General features: G+C 38.9%; 1 protein-coding gene across 1 annotated transcript; it reads left to right on the top strand.

Moving 5' to 3' along the window:
- The first annotated feature begins 1235 nt into the window (after positions 1 to 1235).
- LOC139953088 (uncharacterized) lies at positions 1236 to 20794 on the top strand. The gene is made up of 15 exons (XM_071952499.1): positions 1236 to 1350; positions 3174 to 3238; positions 4277 to 4302; positions 4720 to 5098; positions 5415 to 5822; positions 6932 to 7077; positions 7721 to 7861; positions 8780 to 8846; positions 9188 to 9482; positions 10281 to 10368; positions 11665 to 11826; positions 13130 to 13274; positions 14632 to 14916; positions 15474 to 16321; positions 17027 to 20794. Exons 1-15 carry the CDS (start codon positions 1340 to 1342, stop codon positions 17168 to 17170), a joined length of 3210 nt encoding a protein of 1069 aa, XP_071808600.1. The 5' UTR covers positions 1236 to 1339; the 3' UTR covers positions 17171 to 20794.
- Positions 20795 to 20799: the final 5 nt, after the last annotated feature.

The following is a 20799-nucleotide window of genomic DNA, read 5'->3' as shown; positions in this document are numbered from 1 at the left end:
GACCGGGATTGACCCAGGGATCGGAAGCTAATCGAACGCACCATATGTGAATCGAATGTAGGTGAAAGGTGAAGATGGACGGGGAGTAACCTACGCTGGAGCCTGAGACGAGGCCACTCTCTGGCGGTTTCACGAGCCTCGATGTGTGACGTCAGATGTTCAGGCTGTACCATACTTCACAAAAACAATCTTTCATATGAGCAATTTCTTGTTCACTTCTTTAAAGGAACACGTTGCCTTTGATCGGTCGAGTTGGTCTTTGAAAAGCGTTTGTAACATTTGTTATAAAATGCATATGATTATAAAGATATTTTTAAAGTAGAATATAATGAACCACGTGGTTTTCCTTCTACCTCGTCGACTAACACTGTCGGCCATTTATGGGAGTCCAGTCAAATTGTTGACTCCCATAAATGGCCGACCGTGTTAGTTCGCAAAGTAAAAGGAAAACCACGCAATTTCGAGGCAAATTTGTGTGGATCATTGTATTCTACTTTTAAATCATCTTTCTCATCATAAAACGGTTTCAAACGCTTTTCAAAGACCAACTCGAACGATCCAAGGCAACAACTAAATTTGTCAAGGGCCGAAATGTTTACTGCCTTTTGCAAAAATGACGGGGAAGAGTTAGACATTGTTGCCGATGTCCAGGAGGGAAATCTGTCACCCATATTGGGAGAAAGGGGGATGATTCAAAAGAGGGCGCTATATCAGAAGTAGTTTGTATACATTCGTAGTGCAGGACCCCCCAGGAATATGTTTCTATAAAACAAAAACGACCCCGAAATTACCCCAACTCAAAGTGAATAAAACAAATTGTATATGCGCTTCAAACTCACGAATACAACTCTGACCTCCCGGACACCATAACGGACGCCCGCCCCGCCCCCCCCCCCCCCCCGCAAGCCATCAAACATCATCAAGATTATTCTCTCTTCATGCATAATAATTGCAGGGAAACGAGGAAAATTTTGCTTTATGCTTATTTTTTTTTACATGTATTTATTTATTCCGATTCAAGTGGTGTTGCCCCCCCCCCCCCCCCCCCCCACCGCCCTACTGAGTGCATGGATTCTCTCAGCACACACACCGGCATCGAACTTTCAAGTTAAAACCCTCCGGAAAACGAACAGCAACATTGCGTCTTACACCCAGACACTCCAATATCGTCTAATCAGTACATTTCCCAAAAATTGTATCTGCACCATACGAAATCCATAACCTTTCTAAAAACCAAATGCCTGACAACGAAGATGTGATGTAGACGCTGCAATGTTATGAAAATGTCATATTTCTGACAGAAAATGTACTATTATCGGCAAGCGTTTTCATCAGAAGCATGAACAGTGGGTAAGGCAACAACAGAGACAATATGTAGATGTCTGATAGTAAATAAAATTGGGTTATATTCCTGTATTATTCTTGGTAAATTAAAAAGTTAAAACGTTCAGTTAGACTCGGTGACTGACTCAGTGGAGTGGAGTTAATTTAATTTTATGAATCATCATCATCTCTGCAATGACTGGATAAAGTTGATTATCATTGATTCAATGTCAATAATCATAAAATGGCAACTGACGCTTGGCCCATAGGTTTGCCCTTTGATAATGCTAACCTCTATCTATTTCTCGATGCTGTAAGTAATGTATTGTAATGCCTAGACCCAGTAACTGGGGCGCTGTACTCCTTTTCAACAATTTTTGACTTTATCTGTCGACAGATAAAGTCAAAAATTGTTGAAAAGGAGTACAGCGCCCCAGTTACTGGGTCTATGTAATGCCATGAATCTTCAATTAAAGCAAACAGATGCAAGACTATCGATTCTTCGTGGTAAAACCATGCATGTAAAACCAATGATTGACCACCAACAAGGGCATGTAATGGGCGCAATCTTTGAAATTGTTCTTTTTATAAATCGCGTGGTGTGACCACGCCATAGCATTACTCTATGGAACGCGCAGTGTTCAGTTCTTCACTTGTGATGTGTTGGGTATTGTAATCAGTGCTGATTGTAATGATGTATTTTTTTTTCTTTGTATATTGATTTTCTTATTTTTTTTTAACAACAAACTAATGATTCAATGCTACATTTTTTTTTTTTTTTTTTTTTGGGGGGGGGTCTGTTTTTATTATTCGTTGTGATATTATTATTACTGTTTCATTGATTTTATTTGTTTTCTAAATTTTACTGTACTTACGTATGTTCTGTATTTAACATGATTTGACATGGGACAGCAATTCTAACATCCAATCACAGTAATCGATGTTGGTCATTCGTACTCAGGTCACTTCGAACCCCAAATATCATACCCAGGTCACTTCGGACCCAAGTTGCTTTGTATCAAATTTACTTCGTACCCAAGTCATTTCGAACCCAAGTCACTTCATACTGTCGCCATGATTATCTGTGTGTCAATCATTCCCTGCCTGATTTGTATGTTCCTTATTTTCTTTCATGTGGACACTGATACCAATTATATTTTAACTGTAATTTTAAAAAAGACGATGAACATGTACAGGAAGATCAGAATAAACTTGAAATTTCCTCATCCTTTGTTAAAGCCATTGGACACTTTTGGAACAGAAACAAAATTAAAAGTTCACAGATTTACAAGTAACTGACAGGGTTTACAGAACGTAATGGTGAAAGACTTCTCTTGAAATATTATTCCATGAAATGCTTTACTTTTTGAGAAAACATTAAAACAATACCAATTCTCGATATCGAGAATTACGGATTTATTTTTAAACACATGTCATAACACGGCGAAACGTGCAGAAACAAGGGTAAGTTTTCCTGTTATTTTCTCCCTACTCCGATGACCGATTGAGCCTAAATTTTCACAGGTTTGTTATTTTATATAGAAGTTGTGATAAATGAAGTGTGGGCCTTGGATTATACTGTTTACTGAAAGTGTCCAATGGCTTTAAAGTGTCCAGTTGTTGTTATTTTTGCTGAATTGTTCAACCCTTACTAAAGACATAGGACGTGTTACCCTATGATGGGTACGATTTTGAAGTGACTTGGGTAAGAAATGACCAGTATTCACGCTGTTATTGCTTTAGAAATAATAATAACATACATACTAACAATAAATTAAAAATACTACCTCGTGACATAAATCTAACTGTTAGTGTTAATCTTTTTGTTCAATTACTGTTCTTTTCCACAGAGAAGGGTTAAAGTTTGCTGCCAAAAACAAGTCTGGCCAACAAGTCGGGAATCTGCTTTTTAAAGGTAATACTGTGCATTCCATAGTATTGATTAAAGACACTGGACACCTTTGGTAATTGTCAAAGACGAGTCTTCTCACTTGATGTATCTCAACGTATGCACAAAATAACAAACCTGTGAAAATTTGAGTTCAATTGGTCGTCAAAAATGCGAGAGAATAATGGAAACAAAAAACACCCTTGTCACCTGAAGTTGTGTGCTTTCAGATGCTCAAAATTAAATTCAAACATTTTAGTGGAAAATTACTTCCTTCTCGAAAAACGATGTTACTTCAGAGGGAGCCGTTTCTCACAATGTTTTATACTTCAACAGCTCGCCATTGCTTGTTACCAAGAACGTTGTTATGCTAACAATTATTTTGAGTAATTACCAATAGTGTCCAGTGTCTTTAGAGTAGCCACAAACATGGTTAAAACTTTTTGTTTGTCCATTTTATGTATAAACAATATGTGACCCGCTACGTGAAAGTGAGTCAGATTTTGACAATATTTCAAGGATTGAGTTATTTGCATGGCTGGAAAGAACACACTAACAGCTGTAGTTTGGTAAATGTCTTAGCTTTGGAATGTATCGCGTTGCAGAGTTATATGTACTTCCGTTTGAAATTAGCCAATACATCATTTTTTCTGGAAAATGAACTACAAGTAAAGTGATGTTTTAAACTATCGTTTCGCGCAAAAGGATACAAATTAGACATAAGTACGTATGATCAAAAAATGTTGTATTCATAGTTTTATTGCCTACAAGTAAGTGTTCTAAAGGTTAACCATGCAAATATAGACCTATTTTTGTCCACATTAAACTGTTCATTACTTAATAATGCATTGGGCGACATCTGACTGATTTTTACGTAGCGGGTCACATAATATGAACACCACTGATAGCAGCTATGTCAAGGTTATTATATCAATTAACAATCGCTGTTGCAATGATGAATACAAGATCTGCAAAGAGTTACTCAATATTTATGTGTCACTTATTTTGTGTCTTTGCTGATTACAGTTGTACTTAATTATTTTTTTATTTTTTAATCTTTTGCAGATCCAAAGCCAAACAAAAACAAAAAGGTGGGTTGATTTTTTCAAGTTGTTTGCTTGTTTGCCTTTAAAAAAATAATATTGATATGAAATATTGCAATTTAAAGAGATGAGTGCATTTTACACAAAGCTCATTAATGCATGTTTAACTGTGTTTGAAAAAGAAAATGCATCCCATTCATTTACTGCCGTTTCTATCCTGAACTGTATACAGATTATTTTGTGGACAGCTACTCAATCCCATCCACAAAGAGTTTGCTTAGGAGTGTATTCTCTTCAAGCTAACAGAACCAAATGTTAAAATTCTTTATTTCAAATTCACTAAACAATAAATTGAATTTGTCGCCTACATGTAGCTGGGAAGCCGGACATTAAAAAGTTGAAAACTGACCTTGTGACAATGTTGTATTTTTCACAAATCATTTTTGAAATATTTTGTTTAAGCAGTTCGGGTACAAGAAAAGAGCACAGTCCTTTCCTGTTCGCAAAGTCGGTGCTGCCCAGGACTCTGAGGCGGAGAATAAACCAGCAACCCAGAAGAAGGTCGTCCCAGACAGATCAGGCTCCCAGAAGAACCGTTCAACCAACCCCCGAGATGCAGAGCCCAAGCCAGGAAGGAAAACCAACAACCCGGGCGCAGAGCAAGAAACCAGGAAACAGGGAAAAGACTTTGTGAGGAAGAACGTTCAGAGGGTGACCGGGAAAGCCAAAGATGAAGGAGCCATTGATAGAAACACTGTTACTTTGACTCAAGACCAACTGAATGCAATCCTGAAATCTATCGGACAAGTCGCTGGCCGTGATAATGTTGCCAGTATTGCAATAGGTGAGTGACTGATTTTTTTGTTTTTCTCCTCAGTTTCTGTGGTTAAATTTGCATTGTCGATATTTTGCATAGACTAAACACTTTTTTATCTGTAACAAAGTTAGTAAGAAATATTTGGCTGTGACACCATAAATGATTCTCCCTTTGAGTAACAATTCACACAGTAAACTCTGTCTGCCGTCAGGAGCCAAAGTAAGTGTTGGGACAATTAACCGGTGCACAAAAAGTTGAAAATCTTTAAAGTCTGGCTGGTGCATGATTGTCATTGTTACTCTATGTGCCCAATTAAAACAAAATAATCGGTTTTCATTCTCAGAAAATGGAGATGTCAAAGTGAACACTGCAGAGAAAGACACACCTCCAGAGAAGGGGGATGAGGCAAAGCAGAAAGAAGAGGACTCGACTACAACAAATGAAAACAGAGTCACTAGTGCTGCAGCCTCTGAGAACATCCTGTCACTGTTGGCGAAATCCAACAAGAAGAATGAGAAATTCCCCACCTCCACCCCCAGCAGTAAACCTCCAACGCCGAGCAAGACACCAGCCAGCATCACTAACACCACAACATTGCCCAAAGAGGATGCCAAGGAGAAAGCTCCGAGGAAGGAGGAGGAAACTACAGGAGAGAACAAGAAAGATAGTCACCAGACAGACTTTAAGGAGTTGGAGTTTGCTAACCTTAGCTTAGCTGAAAGGAAGAGGAGGATATGGAAGCAAGAACTGGGTAAGTCCTATCAAATCATTACAGTACCCGCTGCTAAAACATAGGAATCGAACTACCACTAGCTACCGGGCAAACTTGGTGGTCTAGTTAAGTATGACACCTCTCTAGAATTGCAAAGGTCGTGGCTTTTAATCCCACCCGATTAATATGCCTGTGATTTTTTTTCACAGAACTCGGGGAAAGTACTGAGTATGTAAAACAAGGGTAAAAACCAAAATTAATATTCCTCAAGGGTTGTTATTACATTTGTATGCAAGATTTACCCATCCCATGTTTAATTTACCTATCGTCACCGTTTTTATGAAGAGCAACAAATGTCAAAAGGTGTGATTCAGAATGACATTTGATAGTGTGCTTAGTTCGGATGTGCATACTAAAGTAATTAGTCGCATGTGTGTGTCTCTTTGTGAAACCTCAAAAATCAAATGGCCTACTTGCTCATCTGATTAACGTGTTTGGATACAGGAAAGGAACGTGCATGTCACATGATGACATGCACACTGCTGTATTCGATGTGGCTCGTCGTGAAACCTGTAAAATGATTTGACCTACATCTACGCTCTTCTATTGTTATGTATTACATGCATCTTTGGGGATGTGTGGCTCTTCATGAAAACACAAGATGCAATTATATGCCTCTTGCTGTATGAGTATGTAATATTTTGTCCTTATAGATCTTTACAAGCCAGCCTAAGACACATCCTTCATATTATTTGCCCTCAGCATCTTTTGTCTTTTTCCATGGTAGTATAAGGACTTTGGTTTTTCCTGTAAGATAATATAATAATAATATCGAAGTCTTATATAGCGCACGTATCTACCTAACAAGGTACTCAAGGCGCTGAGTATATACAAACTTTCAGAATGATAGGTTATTGCAGTGATGAATTCTGAGACCCAATTATTTAGCACCTTATAAGGGTTTACAAGGTGCTACGGCGCATTAAGCAGCCGCAACCAGGAACACCGGGGCGAACCCCTTCTCTTTTCGATAAGTGCACTGGGTTCTTTTACATGCATTACACAACACATGGGACCAACGGCTTCACGTCCCATCCGAAGGACGAAACATTCCCACATTGGTAACTGTTGTTATCTCTCCTCCGTAGATGAGCAAGTGGCACTGAAGAGACAACAGGTAGAGCAGGAGAAATATGTCAGGGATGTAGCAAGTCGGATGGGTGGACCACAGTACGGGGCTGCAACACGCAGTCAGTATGAAGGACATGCTGCACCATCAAGACAAGCTATTCAGGTAATAATAAAAGTAGTGTATATTCTTAATGCACTATGTCTGTCTTTTAACAGAGAAACGTTGGACATTGTCATTGCAGTCTTTGACACGGGCATTGTTTGCGAAAAAATATTGCAGCCATTTGCTGCCATGGTCTCTAAAGGCTTAAAGGCAGTGGACACTATTGGTAATTACTCAAAATAATTATTAGCATAAAGCCTTTCATGGTGACGAGTAATGGGTAGAGGTTGATGGTATAAAACATTTTGAGAAACGGCTCCCTCTGAAGTGCCATAGTTTTCGAGAAAGAAGTAATTTTCCACAAATTTGATTTCGAGACCTCAGATTTGGAACTTGAGGTCTCGAAATCAACCATCTAAGCGCACACAACTTCGTGTGACAAAGGTGTTTTTTCTTTCATTATTATCTCACAAGTTTGATGACGGATTGAGCTCAAATTTTCACAGGTTTGTTATTTTATGCATATGTTGATATGTTGAGATACACCAACTGTGAAGGCTAGTCTTTGACAACTACCAATAGTGTCCACTGCCTTTAACAGTTGTGTTCGATTGAATGGTTTCATTGGTTGGGTCAACCCGTCACAAAAGTTTTTACTGAATGTAGGAGGGTCTTTAAATAATAGTATGCATTTCTATTACAGAATGACGAGCTGAGAAAATCTACTGAGAATTTCTCACCAGACTCGTCACCTCGGGGTGTCGCTCCATCAAGTCTTGGTGTGATTGCAACGCAGAGAGCTGTACCTGCTGCCATGCGAGCATCCTTCCTTATCGGGGGTCAGGTAAGATCTTACCCTTTAACTTGATCACAACTCACATGGATAGACCATGCAGGTCCTGCATTTTAAAGGAACCTTGGGTTACAACATTGCCTTAATCCCCTAAAAACCCTCCAAAATCCTCTTCAGGAAGTTGGCGGATTAAAAACTACATTATGCCCAACATTAGCCTATCACTGGGCCAGGCATTGGCGTCAAGCTCTGCTGTTTGATCAGCAGAGTGTGGGTTCGAATTCCGGTCATGACACTTGCTACATAAAATTGACGATACCCAAGCCTACATCCGTATGGACTGTAAAAGGGGTCACCCTGTTTCAGTCCTAGGAGTAGGTTGCAACGGCCTCTAGACAAAAATAATTGTAGCCCACACCTTGAAGTGGCCTTCAGGCCTTGTGTGTCTGGCGACTTGCATAAATAAAAATAAAACAATAAAAAAAGGCATACCCATCTTATCTAAGTCAGAACATGTTGGCGTGAAGTGACATAAGCAGGGAGGATTGATAGTGGCTGGAATAAATAATCAATAAATAAATTGTTCCAAGGATCACCTTGGGAGTCTTATTTACCATAGCACTCCGAACAGTGAATATTTGTATTATTAGTACATAGGTACAAGAAATACTAAATCATATTGTTCTTTATTCTTGGTAAAATAATATTGAATTTAAACTCTCCTTATGTCACCAGGCAAGTTTAGTGGTCCCAATGTTAAAGTGGAAAGGTAGTAGATTTGAATCCCATCTGAGGTGGATTTGTTTCCATTGCACCCAAACAGTTTTATTGTTTATTGTTGTTAAACAAAACTAAATAATCTTATTTTTAATTAACTGCAATTGTACATCAATGAAAAAGAAAAAAGACAGTCATTGTTCATCTGTCACAATGACACCTGTATCTTTGTTCATTGTTTGTTTGATACAGGGGTCAGTAAGCGACTATAATGCTCAGTTGAAGAAAAGACAACAACAGGAATGGCTTCAAGAATTAGGTATAAACAATTATCTTTAAAAAAAACATAGTTTTAGTCCCACTCGCCCCTTCATTTGTTTCTACACATGTTCTTTTAAACTAACTGGAAATACAGAATAGTAAAAATTTGTTTTACTCGTCACTTTATAAGAGAAATATTGTTATTTTTAGAGCTAAGTGTACCATTGTAAACTTGTGTATGGCCGGCCTGATGTTGTGTTGACCTTTCACCTTCGATTGGACATTATCTGGATTCTGCTTTTGTAAATGTGGTGAATGCGCGTCCTTTTTAAATAGAGGACCTAGGCCTCCTTCCCATGTCTCTACTGTCTTATAGTGGACATTTTTTCTATTGTGCAGAACAACAGCGCATCGAGGCAGAACAACGCAAGCGAAATGATAAACAACGTCAGCGAGAGTCAGACTCAGATCTAACCCATCAGTGGGCCGAGCCTGTGAACCCACCGAAGACGCAGCAAACCACCCAGGGCCACCAGGGAAGAGTGAGGGATGACACTGCCCTGATTGGAAGAGGGTCTGAGCGAGAAGCAGTGTCTGAGAGGCAGGAGGTGGTGGAACAACCCCGGAGTGCACCCCCACAGGGCGGGGACGCCCCGGGGGAGAGCGGGTCACTTACAAACCGCTCAGAGGAAAGGTGAGAAAATTCACTCTTTCATGGGCCGACCGATCGCTAGACAGCAGAGCCACACAGTTTTCAGAAATGGAAACAGGACTCTTGAGGGTGCTATTGCGTCCTGTTTTTTTTTTCAGGGGGTGGGGGGTCGCCATTGGTTAACTTGAGTGAAGTATCATGGGTTAGTTGGCAAGGTGTTATGTAAGAGTGAGGATTCATTCAAGATTTTTCTGTGCTGAGCAAGTTTTGTGGAATTGTGCCAAGGTGTCAACGCATTCACAGAAATTGTTTGCCTTACGCTATCACTGAGATGGTTCCATTAAAACACTTTAAAGGGTGGCTGCAGTTTTTTTTTTTTCTTCATTTAAACGATTAAACATGACATTTTAAACCTGAAATATTTGTTTATATTTTTTATTAAATGCGCAAGTATTTTAAAAATGGTTTTCAAGAGATTAAACGTTTGCATAAACGTGACGTCATGTCGGTAACCCGAGCCGTCGGGGGCCCCCTGGCTGTGTGCATATAGAGACGTGTGCACTGTGTTGCCTGGTACTTAGGCGCGTGTAGTTAGGGACCAGACTCTTTTTGCCGACGATATGTTTGAATTCCCGACGTGACGTCGATGGTAGGGGCGGTAACAATCCACATATATCAGAAATAAATGACAGCAAAATTAACTGTTTTATTTTAATTCACTGCAGCATCCCTTTAACTATAGTTTAAATTGTGGAACATGTTTTCTTCTTTCCGTTGGTTAAAAAAAAAAAATTCAAGTATTTTGAAACTAACATGACACATTTTGTTTGTTTCTTTTAGGAGTCACATCAGAGCTAACAATATGCTCGTAGATCCTGCTGAAATGGAGAGACGGGAAATTAAGAAACAGAAGCACATGGAGCACATGGTAAGTGGCAGAAAACTCATCATTGTTTTTTGGAAAATGTAGATACGTTTAACATCCTCTCATTTGTTACTAAACATAATATACAACAAACCTGTGAAGATTTATGTTTTTGGTGGGGGTTTTGTGCACTTTCTTGATTCAATTGCTGCAATTAAATAAGTAGTGTTGATGGTTGGGGGTGTGCCATCGCTATATTCTTGACTCTGACTATTTCAGAGAAGAATATTATCCTGGAGGATTGGCACTGGTCTGAACTTTATATAATCAGTGACCTTCCAGATTGAAACTAATCATTTGTTCCCCTGACGATTGCAGTCCTACAGCTTACCTTTAAAGTCACCTGGAAATTAAAAAAAATTCTTTCAAACATAAGAGTACCTGCTTACGAACAATAAAACAATTTTTTTAGTAATTGTTTGTCACGATTTATATGTTTAAAAAATATATAAAGTTGTTTGGGGGCTGACTCCGCCTACCCCTTTTGTGACATCAATGCCTGCAATGCGTATAGTAAAACCACGTGCAAAGTACATGTACGTCCAAGTCGTGAGATGGTACATTTCATTTTTTTTTTTAAACGTACAAACTCACGACTTGGTCCGTACATGTGCTTTGCAATTGTGTTTACTCTACGCATTACAGGCAAAGTCTGCCTCGATTTACGTCACGAACAGCGCCCTCTCGGGTCGGGGTCTATATCTTAAATTTGTAAATGACATAAGAACTGATTTTTTAAAACCTCAGTTAACTGTTTATTCGCATTCCACTCATCAAAACACATATATTAGTGACAAAAGCTTTATTTTGAAAAAAATACCACTTCCAGGTGACTTTAAATTTTCATATTCTTTCATAAATTGTTTTGTTTGCAGTGAAAGCCAGAGTTGGGTTACATTTCTATGAATGTATCACTGTCAGTGTATCTGAATTATTCAGCTTGTAGTGGGAATTCATCTAAATTCACATTATTTTGGTTTATCACGGGATCTAGCTAAATATGCACACATGTAAGAACAGTCATGCACAGTAGACACTTTAAAAGACATATTATTTGTGTGTAACTAAAAGGCCAAGGTTTTCACACCATTGGTAAACAGTACATCCGACAGATCTATACCCCGATTTATGTTTTTTGTTGAAGTGTGAAAATTTGAGATCGATAGATGCCAGTTATTTTAGACTTCAAATTTAAATCGCGATATGATTGAATATTGCAATATTTTTGGACGATACATCGTGGGACAATTATAGCAATATCGCCCAAGCTTAATTCCAATTTTCTTTATCGTTGTTCAGCTTGCAGTCAAAGCCCAAGTGGAGGAGAAGCAGAGATTAAAGAGAGAGGCAGATGAGAGGAGACGCCGGGAGGAGGCTGAGCAAGAAATGAGGATCATCCAGCAGAGGGAAAACCTCCAACATCAATTTGACTTGGACAAAAACAAGAAGAGGAAGAAAGAGGTGACAGCTAAAGTCCTTGCCATATCTCGTTGGTCCTCGTCCCCAGCCCCTGTTCAATGTTTGCTCTCAGTGCACAGTTTGTGCTCCTTACAGCATAGATGGATTGCAATACGCTTCATTGACCGCATCTTTGATATATTAAAAATGGTTAAGTGCAGCGCAGCACGTACACGTGTGCACTTTTTCCTTGTTCAGATATCAAAGATGGCGGTCGATGATACGTTTATTGCAATCCATCTATTGAATAGGGAAGAAGGAAGGGTATGTTCATTTGCATGTTGCCCAAGCATTTTGGCTGCGATTGTAGACACAGTTTCAAATGTCTTAGCTACGCCTTGAAGGTGATTGTAGAGTTATGTTTGGAACATTACAAAATTCATTCATTGCTCATTTTTTTGTTTGGAAAAAAATTATTCTCCAACTATTGACCCCTTGCACCAGCGTCACACCTGACAATTGTCTGCCCTGCTTGCCATTTTGTGAGTAAATTTGCATAGACCTTATCGCAAATACCAATGCGCAAGTGCAGACTGTTGAATGAGGTGCATTGTGGGATATATATGAATCAAATTTTGCTACCAGCTAGACCACAATGCATCTAATTCCAAGCTTTACGTGCGCACCCCAGTATTTGCGAAAAGGTCTATGTAAAAATGACCATGTAAATGGTGTGTCGTCTATAACATGTGCACTACACTGTATGACACACTGACTCCCCAAAATGGTGCGACCAAGACCACTGTGTGGCAATGATATCAGGTGAATTTGTTCAACAGGCAAAATTTCTTAAACTGCTGGGTTATTTTAAAAGAATTTTATCAGGAGTTTCATGTATTTTTCTGCCTCGTCTAAAAACACTAAAACATAACTTGTTGTATGTGAAGTGTTTGTGTTATAACATGCATAGTTCGGCAGCAAGTCATCTTTTGCCAAGGCAAGTCACAAATCATCTTTTTGCAAGTTCAAGTCACAAGTCAATGCTGAAAGTCAAGTCATAAGTCAATGCTGAAAGTCAAGTCACAAGTCAATGCTGAAAGTCAAGTCACAAGTCAATGCTGAAAGTCAAGTCACAAGTCAATGCTGAAAGTCAAGTCACAAGTCAATGCTGAAAGTCAAGTCACAAGTCAATGCTGAAAGTCAAGTCACAAGTCAATGCTGAAAGTCAAGTCACAAGTCAATGCTGAAAGTCAAGTCACAAGTCAAAAAAATAAGTGACTCGATTCTGATAACTCGATAACATGTTAATTAGCTTTAATTGAAGCTTATTGTTGACTTTTTTCGAAAATGCTGTTGTTGTTTACAGGAAGAAGAAGCAGCCAGACAGAAAGCCTTAGCAGATAGCATGCAGACAGCTTACCAAGAAGCTCAGCAGGAGAAGCATCAGAAGAGAATGGATAAACTGGGCAGGATGGGACACGATACTTCTAACCTCAGACGAAGCTGGGATAGTAAGTCATTCTCTTAAATTAATTAATAATAACTGTGGCTTTTTATGTAGCACTCATATCCATCACTCAGTTATGCTCAAGGCGCTTTAACAATAGTAAACAAATAATAATAATGCGCAGTTCTTATAAAGCCAAACTGGTGTATCGAAAACACTCATTATTTTTGTGGCAGGTATACTGAGCTATGTTTAAATTATGAGACCCATTTAAATAGCGTCTTGTTAGAGTAATGCGGCACAATCAAGATATAGTGTCAACTCTGCACCCGATAATCTTTGGGGCATATTTTCAAGTTTGTTGACTTTTGTAGCCCACACATTTTGTACTCAGTTGATGTTTTACACTGTTTATACTCACATTTCTGAATAATAATAATCACTTTGTGACTGTGCATTCCCAAATGGTGGTGTCCGGCTTGTAATGGTCTATAATCTAACCCACAACAGGACTCTACCTTAAAGGCAGTGGACACTATTGGTAATTACTCAAAATAATTATTAGCATAAAACTCACTTGGTAACGAGTAATGGGGAGCTGTTGATAGTATAATACACTGTGAGAAACGGCTCCCTCTGAAGTAACGTATAGTTTTCGAGAAAGAAGTAATTTTCCACAAATTTGATTTCGAGACCTCAGATTTAGAATTTGAGGTCTCGAAATCAAGCATATGAAAGCACACATCTTTGAGTGACAAGGGTGTTTTTTCTTTCATTATTATCTCGCAACTTCAACGACCGATTGAGCTCAAATTTTCACAGGTTTGTTATTTTATGTATATGTTGAGATACACCAAGTAAGAAGACTGGTCTTTGACAATTACCAATAGTGTCCAGTGTCTTTAACTTAATTAACAACCTAAGAGCCTCAAGTGTACCACACACACATACTCTTATGTTTGTTAATGCAACGATTTAAAGACTTCTCTTATTTTTACATTGGTTTTATACACTTCATGATTTGTATCTTTGTATTATGTATTTCTCTAATGTTGCTGGTGGTGTCCATGATAACTTTATTATTTATTCTCTATTGTTGCTAATGTATTTATTTTATAATGTTGCTTATGTATTTAATGTGCTGCACCTCAGAATAGGTTTTGTTTAAATACTAGATAAATGGTGCATAAATGCTTTTATTATTATTTGTCTTATTTTGTGTTCTTATACACAATTGTGTTACCTGTTTGTTGGCCTAGTCTGAGATAAATTATCTTTTATAACTTTTCACACTTTGAGATTGTGTGGGCAAATTATTTCATAATTTCTATTTTTTTAAATCTTTGAATCAATCAACACATACCCTGTAGCCAACCCTCAGATTTGCTTTCACGTTGTTTTGTTGTTGTTATAATACTCAGACCAGAATGGCAGTCCGGAGGGTCATCCTCAACAGCATATTCCCCAGGCTGCCTACAAGACTGCCTACCAGGCCTCCCCAAGGATGCAGCAGCCCACAGAACCCCAGCCTGTCAGGCACTCTCCTCCAGCTCCAGCTGCCTATCATGTGAATGATCAGGTGACACATCATGTGACGCATCAGGTGGGGCACCAGGTAGCGCACCAGGTGGCGCATCAGGTGACAGAGGCTCCAGTAATGGTAGATGCGTTTACATCGCCTGTGTATGACCAGGCTGTTCAAACAGGTATGATAGATCCAGCTGCATTGGAAGCTATTACTCTTGAGACTACAAAACATGGTCCCAGTTCATATATTAATAAAAGTAATTGTGCATACAAGCACTTTAAGTGAGATTTAGTCTGATGAAAATGACAATTGTATTTACTTAATATGGTTTTACCTTCTATGTTTAAAGTTGTCTTATGCTGCATTTTGTTCATAAATGCAAAGGTTTGCAGCATTGTTTTGTTGCATTTGATTGAACATGTAACTTGTGAAATGGTAATTTTAGAGATTCACAAAGTCTGGACTTTGTACACAGCTTTATTGAGGAACAAAATCTACATATCTACATGGAAGGGGGGAGGGGCTCATCTCATAATAAAACATTTTTCACGATTGCTTATACAAAATAACACAAAATGTGAAATTTCTCAGATTATGTGACAAGTTTTAAACTTGCCTGCCAGGATTGCTCTTGAATGTATGTGGTAATTTTTTGTGAAAATCATGACATATGGTACTATGTACATTCTTCCTTGTGATAAACAATCAAGTTATTTATTTTTTTCTTTTCTTCAGAATTTCATTTCCCACCAAATGGAGATATCTCACTTCAGACTGTTCAAATGGGCCGAGAACGAAGTGCTGGTATTGAATACAAGCCAGGAAGAAAACAGGCTAAAGGGGAACCAGGAAAGGGCAAGAAATCAGATCGAACTCAAGTGGAGAAAACCAAGGAGAGGAGAACCAGAACTGTCAGAGAAGAACCACAACAGGTTAAGAATAAACGGCAAACTCAGCGAACATCACGCGCCTCATCCCCAGGTTCTGAGCAGGATTACACGCGAAATAAACCAGTGGAAGTAGTTGAGAGGCCCGTATGGGGGGCCAGTACCAAGAATAAAAAATTACAGCGGAATTCAGACAAAGACTTGACTGTCAGCAAGAAAAAGAGGGACGAGCGACGGAAACAGCGGGCAGCAGATCTTCTTGCCGAGCAGGAACGGAACGCACCGGTCAGACTTACCAAGACAAAGAGGCCAAAATCACCCGTGGAAGATACTAGAAGGGAAAAACCAATACGCGGGACTAAGCCAGCCACATCCAGAGCGGTCAGTAGTGCTACAACCAACGAGGGTCGGAACCACGAGGGTCGGACGGACTCGGTGAGAGACAGGGCGGACTCACAGCCACGGACAGACAGGAGAAGCTATCTCCCTGACACACCACCCCTGAAAAATGGTGACTTTGTTCCATTTATGCGTACAGATGAACCTGTGATGAGTGAGGATAGCGTACCTGTAACCCCAGAATCTAGACAGATGCAGAGACAAAGGAAGATTGTCAAGACGATTGTTGCTGATGATGCTCCAAGACATCATCAGGGGAGGGAGGAAATCAGGAAGATATCTGTACAGACTGAGAAAGTAAGTTAAATTCACTGCTTTCAGTGTGTCTTTTTTTGTGGACTTTTTTTACTTGTACTTCTTTATTTTCTTGTTGTTTTGAATTCTGGGTGTGCCTTCTTTTAATTTGATGCTAACTTTTTTGTAAAGCGCTTTGAGGCTCTTCTTAAAGCACTAAATAAGTATCTTTTATTATCGTTAATATTTGTTAATACGACATCCCATCTGAATTTCTGCGCTGGCTGTGTAGGCGAAGAATGCCTATTGATGTGAAGTCCGCTCGCACACAAGTAAAAATACCTTGCCAGCCTATGAAACACACTAACGTAAGCGCAAAAGCCCTTGCAGTAAAATTAGTGTGGTAAAATTAGTCCCCTGTTATGGCAATAAGAACTTGTCCTTCCTGTAACTCCTTTTTTATATGGCTGTATATGACAAGCTTTTGGAATGCACAGAAATCGTCACAATTGCTCAGTTTGGGGTTGTGTTTTCCATAAGATGTTGAAAAAGAAATGGTGTTGTTACTTGGCCTCCATTGTTTGCAACAGCTGATTGTCATTTCTGGTCATTTTTACCAGGCGCACACATCCAAGGATAGAGATTTCACCTGATTTTTCTGATTTCCCCAGGCGTCCTTAAAGTCACCCATACATTTCAGCAATAATCTGTTATGCATGAAATATTCACTACTTACCATCTTGGATAATGATTCTCTTTGATTCACAGGATCCACTCTTGAATCCAGAGAGATTGAAAGACTCTGAACAGAGACAAGAGAGAATCTTACAACAGCTATCCCACCTCAGACAGGGTTTAATGATGAAACAACGTGAGATGGAACTGGGTCTTAGCAGCCCTGTAACGATGTGAGATAGACACCCTCAACTCCCCTCACCCCCTACATACACACTGAATAGAAGCAGGAGAGAATCTACCAACAGCTATCCCACCTCAGACAGGGTTTAATGATGAAACAACGTGAGATGGAACTGGGTCTTAGCAGCCCTGTAACGATGTGAGATAGACACCCTCAACTCCCCTCACCCCCTACATACACACTGAATAGAAGCAGGAGAGAATCTTACAACAGCTATCCCACCTCGGACAGGGTTTAATGACGAAACAACGTGAGATGGAACTGGGTTTTAGCAGCCCTGTAACGATGTGAGATAGACACCCTCAACTCCCCTCACCCCCTACATACACACTGAATAGAAGCAGGAGAGAATCTTACAACAGCTATCCCACCTCAGACAGGGTTTAATGATGAAACAACGTGAGATGGAACTGAGTCTTAGCAGCCCTGTAACGATGTGAGATATAGACACCCTCAACTACTCCCACCCCTCTCTTAATCTGAGGAGCGACATCCCACCTCCTACAGCTATTCCACCTTAGACATGTGCTCAAGTTCATAGAGCTACTTAAGCCCAACAAAGTTTAATGCTTACCAGAATAAGGTTACCAGCCAAAACACATGTAACATTACCATCTGTGACTGGTAATCTGCTCATATTTGTTAAGCAGAAATGTAAAAAAAAAAAAAAAATTCTGCTTTAGTAGCTATTTGAATTTGGGCCATGGTCTTATGGTGAAAAAAAACCCAAAGATTTGTTTAAACCAGTGCCTAGTTGTACAAAGAGATGAGATTCAATTGTAATGGTACTTTTTTGTAGAAGGTTGTAGTGTGACATCACATTTTGCATAACATTGTTATTGATTCATGGGCTCGCCGATTGCTATTACAGATCTTACGGCTTTTTAAAACTTGACCCCCCAAAAAGTTTGAACAAAATTTGGATAATCGCTTGATCTTACTGTATATAGCTTGAACTATTATAGTACCGCCATGACTTCTAAAAAATTATTTAAAAACTAGTATTCAAACTCTAAAGGCCTGGAATTTCAATCAGTAAGAGCCAGAATGTCTAAAAAGACATTTGGAAATGCCTTTCAAGGGTATAGAGACCAGGCAGGTGTAAGGGATGTGACCCCCTCACACCCAAAACAATGATTTTCTGACTCAATATTTTTAGCCTCGGTCACCGAATGAATCACTCTAGAACAAGGACATCCAAGTTTAAGTAAAGCCATTTTTCCAATAACAGTTCCTGGTTTTCCTTTAAGCACACTGATTTGCAAGGCTGTTCTCCATTTTACTTTTTGAATACAGTGGGGCTGCGGTTGCGTGGTGGGGGTGCAGGTTTTTTCAGCCCCAGACCATTTTAAGATTTGAAATAGTGTGGATAAAATCGATGATAATAATAATGATAATCTGGGAGGCAAAGACCCATGTCACACATGGCAATTTACATGTAACTAGTTCAAGGCAATCCTAAAGAAGAAAACCACTCTCATTTGAATGTTCTCATAATTTTCTTGAAAATACATGTAGTAAGACATTGTTTGAAAAATAACTCATGTGCTACCAAAGTGGTTCTGTAACATACACTTTAGTTGGTTGCCACCAAGTTGCCGGGAAAAGTTGCCGCGTGTGACAAGGCCCTTAGTCATCCTTACTCACAGCTGAGAAGCTGATTTGCAAAAGATGTATTAAACCCTCACAGTGTTTGAACTGCAGGCATTCAAGAGTGTCTCTTTGCAGCCAGGCACATCAACCCATCTATGACCACAGAGCACAGCAACAGATAAAGTGCTTTATTTTTCAAGAGGGAGGAAAACCTGATGGCCCAGGGAAAAAAACCTTGTGCGGCATAGAACTGCTGCATAACATAACTATGGCCCAATGCTGGAATCAAACTGGGGCCACATTTGTGAGAGGCGGGCTCTTTACTCACTAGCCACTCATGGTAGTGTAAGGAAGTCAGGATACTGGCTTTTATACACACTTCTTCATGTGAGCGCCAGCCAGCACATTTGCTTCTGTACATCCTCCCAAAGAAACTGTCCTTGTTTTATCCCTAAGGCCATTTTTCTGGCCAACATTGGTAACAACTTTCTTGGAATAACTGAAATTGCAGGCCTTGTTCTATTTATACATGAGTGTACATAAACTGTATTATATGTAAAGGAATTGTTGTGATATGGATAGATTTTATGCAGTTTTTGTTATAGAATCTGAAATAAGTGAATGTGTTTTGTGTTGTTCTATAAAGGGTGGTTCAATATAGGGAACAATTATTGTTTCATAAAAGTGTTAAAAACTCACGTGCTGAAAAAAATGGTGCGTAGCTGAATCACTACGATTTCAGGGATTTTAGAGTACGTTTCAACACCATTGTATGAATTAAACTACTGCGGTACTTTATCATAAAATTGTTGGGCTAAATCTTAAACCGTTGTTTAGCGTACCAATGAAGAACAAGTTGTAAGCAATTTCTTAGGAATTTGTTTGGACCTTGTGTTATCTCTTCTTTTAAATGGGTTTTGTTAAAATGGCTTAGAGAACAATTTTATAGGTAATATTTAAATAACTTGAATGTTTTCAGAATGGTTATCTGACATTATTTTCAACAGAATTTACACATGCCAAGGAATGAGTGTATAAACAATTTGGTTTAATAAAGATTACATGTATGTTTAAATATGTATCATACTCTATTACAAACAAATTTGTAGCTGTGGAACGTGTACATATCATTCAATAAAAAAAATGATGAGTTCACATCTAATTTGGCATAACCTCTTTACAGTCAATTTAAAATCTTTGGATGGTCTGCTTAAATTCTGCCCTCAATCCTACAACCCTGCCATGTGGCATCTTTTTCGCCATCTTCAAAAAATATTTTCCTTTGTTTACTTTGGTTACATTGATACATAAGTAAGGGTTAACTCCTTCGTTTCTTTTAAGACAAAGTACAAGATTATTATTGAAACAAAACACTGATATTTTCAATCTACAAAGCCAGAGTGTTTGTAGAGTTCATACCAGTCCTACACCCCTTATCTTTCAAGTATATGTTTCCATTTGAAGTGCTGTCAAAATTAACGAAACAGCATTTGAAAGCCATTATACACATTAATTCGATGGTCATTATTTGGCTGGTAAGCACCTGCACAAAATATGTGACAAAACACTACCCCAGACCCACACTTATATCTTCTAAACTTTGCGTATAAATTTCATGAACTTTTCACAAATAGATGGTGTTTTTTGACAAGGATCGGAAGGTTTCTACTTTCTACTCCCTTTCTACTTTCTTTTCAGGGCTCGGTTTTATTACATAGCATTAAGATTAATCTTAAAGGAACACGTCGCCTTAAGTATCACTTAAAGGAACACGTCGCCTTGGATCGGACGAGTTGGCGTACAAAAAAAACGTTTGAAACCGTTTGTTATGAAATGTATATGGTTGGAAAGATGTTTTAAAAGCAGAACATAATGATCTACACAAATATGCCTCAAAGTTGCACGGTTTTTATTTTACGTCGCGAATTAACGGTCAGCCATTTATGGGAGTCAACTTTTTGACTCCCATAAATGGGCCGACCGTGTTAGTCGACGAGGTAAAACGAAAACCACGCAATTTTGAGGCATA

The sequence above is a fragment of the Asterias amurensis genome, chromosome 2, assembly GCF_032118995.1.
Source record: "Asterias amurensis chromosome 2, ASM3211899v1".
NCBI classification, from domain to species: domain Eukaryota; kingdom Metazoa; phylum Echinodermata; class Asteroidea; order Forcipulatida; family Asteriidae; genus Asterias; species Asterias amurensis.
This window is presented reverse-complemented; position numbering and strand designations above follow the sequence as displayed.